The 11,367-nt window shown below is 35.4% G+C and overlaps 2 protein-coding genes across 3 annotated transcripts; one reads left to right on the top strand and one right to left on the bottom strand.

Annotated features, from left to right (window-relative positions):
* Positions 1–313: 313 nt before the first annotated feature.
* LOC107960143 (serine/threonine-protein kinase D6PKL2) lies at positions 314–3,642 on the top strand. The gene is made up of 5 exons (XM_041116470.1): positions 314–554; positions 1,388–2,342; positions 2,432–3,273; positions 3,357–3,442; positions 3,527–3,642. The coding sequence occupies exons 2-4, from the start codon at positions 1,498–1,500 to the stop codon at positions 3,416–3,418; spliced, it is 1,749 nt and encodes a 582-aa protein (XP_040972404.1). The 5' UTR covers positions 314–554; positions 1,388–1,497; the 3' UTR covers positions 3,419–3,442; positions 3,527–3,642.
* Positions 3,564–9,281, bottom strand: LOC107960145 (U-box domain-containing protein 35). 2 transcript variants are annotated; one of them, XM_041116472.1, is made up of 3 exons: positions 8,894–9,281; positions 8,668–8,786; positions 3,564–3,928 (listed from the first exon to the last, which is right to left on the bottom strand). In XM_041116472.1, the coding sequence occupies exons 1-3, from the start codon at positions 9,216–9,218 to the stop codon at positions 3,881–3,883; spliced, it is 492 nt and encodes a 163-aa protein (XP_040972406.1). In that variant the 5' UTR covers positions 9,219–9,281; the 3' UTR covers positions 3,564–3,880. The 2 variants fall into 2 exon arrangements, with proteins under 2 accessions (XP_040972406.1, XP_040972405.1); XM_041116471.1 differs by lacking the exon at positions 3,564–3,928 and adding an exon at positions 7,665–7,804.
* Between the last annotated feature and the right edge of the window lie 2,086 nt (positions 9,282–11,367).

Genomic DNA, 11,367 nt, shown 5'->3' with positions numbered 1-11,367 from the left:
GTGTTTCTATTTTTACGTTAGCTAGGTAGTGACCAAAAAAATAAAATTGAATAGTTGGGGGACTATTTTGTAACTTTTTATAGTTGAGTAACAAAATATATATATAGTTGGATGAATTCTATTATAGTTTACCCTTAAAAAAAAGTTAACAACCTAATCACTTAAATAAAATTTTTTGAATAATTTAGTGGCTATTTTATAACTTTTTTAAATTATATGACCAAAACGTAAACATATTGATAGTTTGATGACCCTATAGTTTATTAATAGGTTTTTTTATCCAATGAAGGCCGGTCCATTTGGAATTTGTAAACACTCATAAAAAAACACCCTTTCTCTCACTATATATCTCAAGCTTCCATTTTCTTATGTTCTCTCTCTTTATAAAAGGCCAAACTCAACTGAGTGGTGGTGGGTGCGGCTGTAACTGTTTAAGAAGCTACCCAAACATCTCTCTGTCTTCTTCTACAGTCCTTTGCTTTCTCCTTTAACCCAAATCTCTCGTTCCCTTAACCTTCCCAATTCCACGGTCATCTCATAATTTCATTTCATTGGTACTCTCTTTCTCTCTCTCTCTCTCTCTCTCTCTCTCTTACCTGTTTTTAGCTTTAATGGCGTTTTTACTTATCTTTGCTTAATACTAGTAGTTTCTCTCCTATTATATTGGTTTTCAGTGATTGGGTTTTTCTTTTTAGCTTTGGATCTGTCTTGGGTTTTTACTTAAAACTCTTACTCTTTTCTATCATTGATGGAGATCTGGTTTCACTCAAATGTTTCACTGTTTTGGGATATCTCTTTTGGGGGGAAAGTTTGTATTTTTTTTTTGAATAAAAATTTGCATATGTAAATGAAAGAACCTTGCATGCTGTTTTATGATTGATTCTTTTGTATTTACTGGGATTTCTCCATCTAACACGCAAAAAAAAAGTGTTCTAATGGCTAATTTTCTCTCTTTAGGTGAGAAATTTGTTTCATTTTTTAAGACATTTCTAGTATTTGTAATTCAAATATGCTTCTAGGATTCTTTTCCCATTGTAGTTCAGCTAGTTGTAGGTAAACGTACATGGAGGGCCTTGTATTGCATTTTGCTTCCTTTACCCAAAAAAAATTGGACAAATTAGTCTCAAACTAGTCATTTGTGGTAAAAGTTTTATCTATTTTTAGTGCTAAAAACTAGCGTGGCGGAATGAAATTTTAAATGAAGTATCAATTTGCTCTTTATTTTAATGTACAAGGACCAATATGCCCATTTTTTTTAGTAAAAATGCAATCTCACTCCTAGTACAAGCGCCTCCATGGTACTTTTACCACTAGTTATATTATCTGACCTCAGACCTCAGTTAATCATGATGAGTTTATGATAATTTTGTCTGCTTTGTATGATTAGCTTTTGGTTGGAGTTAGAGGAAGCAGCTATGTTGAACTTCAAATGGAGATATGGTGCTGTTTGTAATGATTTTTGGACTGTGTATTTGTGAGATTTGAACCTCGCTGCTAATGGCCTCAAAGGTTTCCAAGACAAGCAAATCCGAGCTGGCTACTCTTGAATCGGTAGGGACTACATCGAAACAAGTTGTGGGAGAGGCTTCCGAAAAGAAAAGGTCACCGATTTTAGATCAAAATGGTTCTGTTGAATCTTTAACTAATAAGTTGGAATCAAGTTCATTGGTGTCATGTCTTAAAAAAGCATCGAGTGGAGTAGATTCATCCATTTACGAGGCTAGAGATTCACCTGAAATCTCTGTTGATCAAGAAAAGAAAACATCGGAATATGGAAGTGTTAAAAGCAGCTCGGTATCTGCCAAAGTTAGCGACAGGACTAGTAGTCTTGCCAAGATTAGTGACCGTCTTGATTATGTTGAGAGTGGCAAGAGCAGCATATGTAGAGGCAGTACAAGCAGTGATGTGAGCGATGAAAGCTCGTGTAGCAGCTTTAGTAGTAGTATCAATAAGCCTCATAAAGCGAACGATTTGAGATGGGAAGCTATCCAAGCTGTTAGGGCAAAAGATGGGATTCTCGGTTTAAGCCATTTTAGACTACTAAAGAGGTTAGGTTGTGGCGACATTGGGAGTGTCTATCTATCAGAGTTGAGTGGAACTAAGTGTTATTTCGCAATGAAAGTTATGGACAAAGCATCTTTAGCAAGTCGTAAAAAGCTGCTTCGAGCTCAAACAGAAAGAGAGATACTGCAATCTCTCGATCATCCGTTCCTTCCTACTCTTTACACGCATTTTGAAACGGAGAAGTTCTCGTGTTTGGTAATGGAGTTCTGTCCTGGTGGAGACTTGCACACCCTTAGGCAGAAGCAACCAGGGAAACATTTTCCGGAACAAGCAGTAAAGTATAACAAATAAACTGAAAATGCCGCAGTTTCTGATGTTCTTGAAACATGTATGCTGATATTTGAAACTCTTGTATGCTATTTTGCAGGTTTTATGTAGCAGAGGTCTTGCTAGCACTAGAATATCTTCACATGCTCGGGATTATCTATCGTGACCTTAAACCTGAAAATGTTCTTGTAAGAGAAGATGGTCATATAATGCTTTCTGATTTCGATCTTTCCCTTCGTTGTACTGTTAGTCCGACTCTTGTCAAAACGTCTTCTCTCGAATCAGAGCCGTTAAGGAAGAACCCTGTTTATTGTGTTCAGCCTGCTTGCATCGAACCTTCGTGCATTCAACCAGCTTGTGTTGTTCCAACAACATGCTTTTCTCCCCGTCTCTTTTCTAGCAAGTCCAGGAAAGACCGCAAGCTGAAAAACGAAGTTGGTAACCAAGTGAGTCCTTTACCTGAACTAATAGCAGAGCCAACCGATGCACGTTCAATGTCATTCGTCGGGACACATGAGTACTTGGCTCCAGAGATCATCAAAGGTGAAGGCCATGGAAGTGCTGTTGATTGGTGGACTTTTGGAATCTTCCTCTATGAATTCTTGTTTGGTAGAACTCCTTTCAAGGGATCCGGGAACCGAGCAACATTGTTCAATGTCGTAGGACAACCTCTTCGGTTTCCAGAATCACCCATTGTGAGTTTCGCAGCAAGGGACCTCATACGAGGTCTACTCGTAAAGGAACCACAACATAGATTGGCTTATAAGCGAGGTGCAACCGAGATTAAACAACATCCTTTCTTCGAAGGTGTGAATTGGGCATTGATTCGTTGTGCTACTCCACCCGAGATTCCAAAGCCAGTCGAGCTTGAACGAGTACCAGCTTCACCGGCATCAACAAGTGAAAAGGTTGCTGTCAATGCAGCTGCTTATAATCAGAAAGGTTCAGACAATTATCTCGAGTTTGATTTCTTTTAGCGGTTGCCAGTATTAAATCGCAGAACCGAATTTGTTTCTTTTTAACAGGAAGAATTATTATGAACATCTCAATGGTTGTCAGTAATCCGAGGCTGAAGGTTTCTTGTTGATGGAAACATTACATGGAGAAAATTGTATGTCTGTTGTTGCTACCTATTTAACAAATTTGAATCTGCATTTCGTAATTATTTCATGAATTAATATATGATTTCAAACAGAGAGCAATGTGGCACAACAGACCAGAACATTCATGTATGAACTCCAAAACGATATCTGGTAATAAGATTGTAACAATCATGAGAGAAATAATGGGACATACAGTGGAACTTGTTTAGTACCGTGTTTCATAATGCTAAAAATGAAATTCTTAGAACTTGGTGGGTCTGAAACACATGCACGCAAAAGAATCATTACGGCGATCATCATCAGCTTCCGGCAGCACCTTGAACTGGTCTTCATTGGCAGCTGGAGATTGTGAGGGCAATGGTGAGGGCAACTGCAATTCGAGCATTTGGGCAGTCGCGTCTTTTCCTTCACATATGACCGTGACCTTGCAAGTACTTGGTGCAGTCTCAAATATTTGATGAGCTATCCGAACACCTCTCCTTGACTTCACTTTCCTAAAACACCCCATCAAAACAAGACAACGATAAAGACAGAGAAACAGAACATAGAAAAGGGTTCTAAGAATATATAGATGTGTGTGTGTGTGCGCGCGCGCGTGTGATTACCTTGAAGTTGAGAAGTTGGAGTTGGAGGTGTTGCGGAAGCGACGATAATATTAATAACAATATTATCAGAAATATTTAGATAATTATTATGCCAACAATTATACTAAGAAAATTCCCAGTTAAATTGGAGGGGTCACAATGGTCCCGCTTAAAACCCAACAACTAGACAGAACTCACTTAGATATTTATAGCAATAATAACTAAATAAATATAACCAACATAAAGCTATTAAATAAAAGCAAACAAATAAGAAATAAAATACCAGAGTTTTAACGAGGTTCGGCCAATTTAGCTTACGTCCTCGGACACTACCAAATTAATATTTCCTCTAGAAATATTACAAAGGAGAAGATTTTGGGATGATACAACCAAAGGGGGAGGGGTTCTATATATAACAAACCAAACCCCCTCCCTTTCTATCTTTTCCTAATGTGGGATATTGCCAATATTCAACAAATCTCCACCTTGGCGATATTCCACATCTTCGAACATCTTCTCATAACACTAACTTCAATAGTGTCTTCAAATTTGCAACCAATCGCCTTCTTCCCTTTTGGTAGTTGTGCCAGCTTCCACGTCTTGTTTTTCTCTAGAGATTGCATTTCCTCTTCCATTGCACCTAACCATCTATTATTCTCTAAACTCTGAATGGCTTTGGTGTAAGTGGATGGAATATTATCAACAACTGGAAGTGCATAAGCTACCATGTCAGTGAAACGAGCTGGTTTCTGAATTTCTCGTCTCTGCCTTCTGACTGCAATTGGCTCTGATTGCTGTTGAGGTTCTTGGGTAGAAACCTCTTCCTCATCTGACTCTGCATCTGCCAATGAAGAATCACTAGTGGTACCTTCTGCTGGAATTACCACACTCTGCTCAAACTCCACCTGCTGCGGAGTACACTCCACCTGCTGCGAAGTACTACTCACTCCTTCTGGATTTACCTTATTCAACATGGCAGATTCATGAAAGGTAACATCCCTACTGATTATCGTCTTCTTTGCCTCTAGACACCACAAACGATATCCCTTAACACCAGCATTGAAGCCCATGAATAGAGCCTTCTTTGCTCTTGGATCTAACTTTGATTCTTTCACATGATAATATGCAATAGAACCAAAAATGCGCAAGGTGTCATAATCAGTAGCAGGTTTTCCATACCATTTCTCCAAAGGAGTCTTGCCATTTATAGCAGATGATGGCAAATGATTGATGAGATGTTGAGCGTACGTCACAGCCTCAGTCCAAAACTTTCTATCTAATCCAGCATTAGATAACATACATCGAACTTTCTCCACAAGCGTTCGATTCATACGCTCTGCCACCCCATTCTGTTGCGGTGTTCCACCTACGGTGAAGTGCCTTACTATGCCACAATCTTGGCATATCTTCAGGAAAGGATCGCTTTTATATTCTCCACCGTTGTCTGATCGGAGAACCTTAATCTTCCTTCCTGTCTGATTTTCAACTTTAGTTTTCCACTTAAGGAAAACTTCAAGCACCTCATCTTTGTTCTTCATAGGAAACACCCAAACTCGTCTGGAAAAATCATCAATAAAGGTGACAAAATAACGTCTTCCTCCAAGTGATGGAGTCTTGGACGGTCCCCATACATCAGAATGCACATAATCCAGAATACCTTTAGTATTGTGAATCCCAGTGCCAAATTTCACCCTTCGTTGTTTTCCCAGAACACAATGCTCGCAAAATTCAAGTTTGCAAGTCTTTGTACCTTTCAATAATCCTTGCTTGGCTAGAGTTTGCAAGGATTTTTCACCAGCATGGCCCAAACGCATATGCCACAGCTGTGTTGCCTCAGCGTCCTTCTTGGTACTCGTAATTGCTGCTGCTGTTGTCCCGACCACTGTACTACCTTGGTAGTAATACAGATTGTTCTTTCTTATGCCTTTCAACATCACCAATGCTCCTGAAGTTGCTTTAAGAACTCCATCTCGTATTGTCACAACTAGGCCTTTAGATTCTAACGACCCCAAAGAGATGAGATTCTTCTTCAACTTTGGGACATATCGTACATCCCGCAAAATTCTAGTAGATCCATCATGACTCCTCAGTTTAATTGAACCTATCCCGGCTATTTTACATGTGTTATCATTACCCATGTAAACAACCCCTTCATCTAGTTTTTGAAATTCAAAGAACCATTCCCGAATGGGACACATATGATAGGAACAACCAGAATCCATGATCCACTCATCTGCATATAATGTTGAAGATGTCATACTAAGAGAAAGTCTGACTCTGCTTCACTATTGCATTCTGCAACATTTGCATCTTGCGGAGTCTTCCCTTTTTTCTTCAATTTTGGACAATCTTTCTTCCAATGTCCTTTTTCTTTGCAAAAAGAACATTCATCTTTGGCAACAGCTCGACCTTTGGACTTTCTTCTCTTCCCCTTAGACTGACTTTGCTGACGACCTCTTGTTACCAATGCTTCCACTGCTGCTTCACCTGAACCTTTCAACTTATCCTTTCGGCGTAGTTCATAGCTATACAATGCAGCAGTTACTTCATTGAAAGTTACTTCCGATTTTCCATGAAGTAGAGTAGTTTCAAGGTACTCAAACTCCTCAGGAAGCGATCCCAACAACATTAACGCCAAGTCTTCGTCTTCAAAAGTCACATCCAAATTCAACAAATCAGCCACCAGCTGATTAAAATTGGTAATGTGCTCGTTCATCGTGGTACCAGGAACATAACTGAAACGAAACAGTCTTTTCTTCATATGTAACTTATTTTGACTGTTCTTCTTCAGAAATTTCTCCTCCAATGCTTTCCACAATTTACTTGCAGAAGTCTCTTTACTGAATGTATACTTCTGCTCTCTGGAAAGACATGATCGAATTGTACCACATGCCAATCGGTTGATGGTCTTCCATTCTTTATCATCAACCCCTTCTGGTTTTTCTTCCTCAATGGCAATATCTAGACCCTGTTGAAAGAGGGCATCTAGAAGCTCACTTTGCCACATGCCGAAATGACCTGTTCCATCAAAAATTTCCACTACAAATCTCGTATTTGCAGTTCCAATCCTCGGCAAAATGTACGAAGTGGAAGTTGTTGATATGGATGGTTTTTCTTCTGTCATTTTTGCCATAGCTTCTACTTAATAGCCACCAAATGCAGAATACCCACAAGCTTTAGGAAATGTTTCTGATGTGTAAGATCAGACTAAGCTGCAAACACAGAGCATACTACAAAACCTTGGCTCGGATACCAATTGTTGCGGAAGCGACGATAATATTAATAACAATATTATCAGAAATATTTAGATAATTATTATGCCAACAATTATACTAAGAAAATTCCCAGTTAAATTGGAGGGGTCACAATGGTCCCGCTTAAAACCCAACAACTAGACAGAACTCACTTAGATATTTATAGCAATAATAACTAAATAAATATAACCAACATAAAGCTATTAAATAAAAGCAAACAAATAAGAAATAAAATACCAGAGTTTTAACGAGGTTCGGCCAATTTAGCTTACGTCCTCGGACACTACCAAATTAATATTTCCTCTAGAAATATTACAAAGGAGAAGATTTTGGGATGATACAACCAAAGGGGGAGGGGTTCTATATATAACAAACCAAACCCCCTCCCTTTCTATCTTTTCCTAATGTGGGATATTGCCAATATTCAACAGGAGGTTCCAACCACTAGCTTTGTAATGTTTAGAATAGGTATTAGATCTAATATGGCTTTTGCAACCATATCACTTTCAACAAGCATCGTATCTACCTTAACCTGTTATAAATAAAACCAATTGGTCTATAATCTGTTAGGTTTTGATTAAATTCTGCTATTACTCCCTGTACTTTACAGAAATCATAGATTTAGTCTTATACTTTAATTTGATCAAATTTTGTCCCTATATTTTTCAAAATTTAAAATTCACTAAATGATAATTGTTAAATTCACTAACTTAAATTCCGCTATTTCCAAAATCTGACACCCTAAATAAATTATCATATGTATAATGTCTTGTCAGTTTATTATTTCTACATATTACTTATTACAAATTCAATTAATGGATTGATAATAGTCATTTGCATTAAGATTAAAATTTCAAAATTCGAAAAGTCTAAGAACTTTTAAATGATCCGATTGGAGAATATGGATCAAATCTACGATTGTATGCATAGAACATACTAGTAATTGAATTTAACTGCTTATGTTTGAGTTAGCATGGGTGAATCAAAAAATTCTTTTAAGGGGAACAAAATTTAATATAAATTTTTGAGAGGTCAAAATGTAATTTTATCATTTATTAATTTATAATTTCAGCATTTTTAAGGGACTAAAAAGAATTTTTTCCATTTTTGGGACAAAGTCAATTTTTACCATATATTAATTTATATTTTTATTATTTTAGAGAGGACTAAGCAGATAAATTTTCATTGGAGGGGCCAAGTTCCCTGCCGGCCTCTTAAATTCACCCTATAGGTTTGGACTAAAACTTGAAAATTCAAAAAGTAAAGGATTAAGAATTGGCACAGGGACTAAAATCGACCATTTCAAAAAGGACAGGGACTAATAGAAAATTTTAACCGTCAAATTTTCCTTCGAAAAAACCAATGCAACTAAATAGTAAATAACGTTTACGGTACCTTAGAAGCGGAGCAGATATCAATATATTTTTGGAGCAGTTGGCGTCTCTTCCCTCTTTCTTCCGCCATATAACTCTCCACTTGTGATGCCGATACTTGACTCTTCGGCAGCTTTCCTACTATCGTCAAAAACCAAAGTAATGCATTAATTGACGATCCGACTCGACCCTTCGAACCGAGTCGGATTGAAAAAAAAATTATGGTGAATGAATTTAAATTTAATTACATGGAGAAGGAATGTAGTGAATCTCGGGAAACACGTGGATGAGATAAACAGTAGTGGAAGAACCATTGATAAAATGAGAGATCGTCCATGACAGTGCATCGATACTTGATTGACTCTTCCCTACCGCTACGTATACATTATCTTCATCCTCATCTCTTGCCGCTACGTCAAAAGAAAATAAACTGTTGATCTCTTCTTCTTTGATCGACGATAAGGGTTCCCCGTCGTGAATTTCAAATAATTCACTCCCTTCTTCTTCTTCTATTTCTCTTATACTGCTGGAGAAGGTGTAATTGTGAGCTGGTTCCGTTGGCGGTATCCACATTTTCTTGGGAAAAATTGATGAGCTTGATGGTTACCTATAGAAATTAAGCTTCATTGATGCATTATGAAATTAAGAAAGGAAATGAATTAAATTATAGGTTTATATATAGCTTTCAAAGTCCAACTCTTTGCCTTTTAATTTGACTTTTCTGAAACGTTAGTGAAAGCGATTGCATTTTTGAGTAAATTACATATAAGGTTATTAAATTATTTAGTAAGTTGATGATTTAGTCACTTAATTTCAAAAAGTTACAAAATGATCACTGAGCTATTCGAAAATTTTTATTTAAGTTACTGGACTGTTAAAAATTATTGTTGTTTGTCCTCCTCTATCTGCACTACTTGTACCATTCAAAAACTCTTATTCCTCATCTCTTTTACATTTCATTTTTTTTAAAACAACACTGAACGTTACAAATCTACAAACCAAAATCTAAATAGCTTTCTTCTTTGATCTTTAACATTGGTCGTCAGATCAATTTGGATCTATGGTATGTGCTTCTACTTGTTGGCAGCTACTAATCCACTATACTAATCATTGAATCATCGCTTGAAGCTTGCTAGTCATACTTTTTTTTTAAAATAAACTTAACAACCAATGACTTAAATAAAAAATTTCGAATAGTCTAGTGATTATTTTGTAACTTTTTAAAGTTGAAAGATCAAAACGTAAACTTATTAATTATTTAGTAACTTTAAATGTCTAGAAAATTGAATTAATGTGAAATTTATGAAATTTGAGCTTCAAGTTTGGCTTTCTTTTTAATTTAGATTTTATTTTAAATCTTATGGATTATGTCTAAATATATTTTAATTATTATAAATATTAAAAGGTAAATTATTTATGTTTACAACTATGATTTTATTGGAGAAATGATTGTACAAAGCAGATATATTATCTATTTTTAATAGTTTAATATCACATCAATAATTTCATCTTGAATTTTAGGATTTTCGTATAATTTTTTCCCGATTCTACTAATAACCTAAAAAAATTGAGATTAACACTAATATAAATTTAACAAGTTAAATTTTTTTTCAATTATCACTACTTATAATAATTTTCTTTAATATATAAAAAAAGTTATAAATTTGAAAATTACATTATTAAAAGAGTCATCCACAAATTTTAAAAAGAATAATCAAGGGAAAGATAATTTAATATTAAAATAAATAATTTTTAATTAATTTTTCAACAATTATTGGAGGGTATAATAGAAAAGGATATTCGATTAGTTGTTACTATTTTATACATTCATACACTTACGGTTTCTTTGAATGAAACTATGCAACTATAATACGGAAACCTTAAGTCAAATAGCATGTCATATTGGCTTTCTTCACAAATTTCATCATTCAACTATAATTAATTTTGCCGATTAAGTCTTAGCTTAATTAGTATGAGTATTGTTGTAGGTTCGAGTGTGCTGAAACGTATTGTCCTCTTATTTATTAAATAGAGAAGAGTTATGGGTAATTTTAGATATTATGTCAAAAAGAATATATGTGATCAAAACCTATAATGAGATTATTTAAAAAAAACTAAAAGAACACGTCACACACAAAACTACCAAAATATTTGATATATCTCAAACTGGAACAAAATTATAATGCAAAATATAAGTCTTGAACCGGAACATTTTGTCCCCTTTATTAATAAAATAGGTAGATTAGTCCTTGTATGTTAGATTAAAGAGTAAATTAATTCATTACTGTTAAAATTTGGTCTATATACATCAACATGAGATAACACATCATGTGTAACTGTTTGATTATTTTGTCAGCTACACAAAATTTTAATGATAGAAATAGATGAAATTCTTAACAGAAAGAACCGATTTGCTATTTAATCAAACGTACAGGGGCTAATTTGCTAATTTGCCTTAAAAAAACACAGATTAAAAAAGAAAAAGGATATTCGCATATGCTGCTGATTGATTCAGTTTGTATTTTAGTCAACAGGGCGGGGTTGATTAATTATCCAGAAATTGACGTACCTGCTACATTTTTTATTCTATCTCATATTTTAATTATTTTAACTATTAAATCCAAAGCAAAGCTTTTAGCAATGTCATTTTCATCAATTGAGTCTTAACTCGATTGACTCAATTGACATTAGTATTGTTGTTAGTGTAAGAAAACGTGAGTTC

This window comes from Gossypium hirsutum, chromosome A06, assembly GCF_007990345.1.
Source record: "Gossypium hirsutum isolate 1008001.06 chromosome A06, Gossypium_hirsutum_v2.1, whole genome shotgun sequence".
Lineage (NCBI taxonomy): Eukaryota > Viridiplantae > Streptophyta > Magnoliopsida > Malvales > Malvaceae > Gossypium > Gossypium hirsutum.
This window is presented reverse-complemented; position numbering and strand designations above follow the sequence as displayed.

Bases quoted from the DNA above. Each gene is read 5' to 3' on its own strand.
- LOC107960143 (XM_041116470.1), top strand. From the start codon at position 1,498: ATGGCCTCAAAGGTTTCCAAGACAAGCAAATCCGAGCTGGCTACTCTT. The intron at 2,343-2,431 runs GTATAACAAATA...GCTATTTTGCAG, and splicing joins TTTCCGGAACAAGCAGTAAA to GTTTTATGTAGCAGAGGTCT. The intron at 3,274-3,356 runs GTTCAGACAATT...TCTTTTTAACAG, and splicing joins AGCTGCTTATAATCAGAAAG to GAAGAATTATTATGAACATC.
- LOC107960145 (XM_041116471.1), bottom strand. From the start codon at position 9,218: ATGTGGATACCGCCAACGGAACCAGCTCACAATTACACCTTCTCCAGC. The intron at 8,787-8,893 runs GTAATTAAATTT...TTTTGACGATAG, and splicing joins TCACTACATTCCTTCTCCAT to TAGGAAAGCTGCCGAAGAGT. The intron at 7,805-8,667 runs GTACCGTAAACG...TATTTATAACAG, and splicing joins ATATCTGCTCCGCTTCTAAG to GTTAAGGTAGATACGATGCT.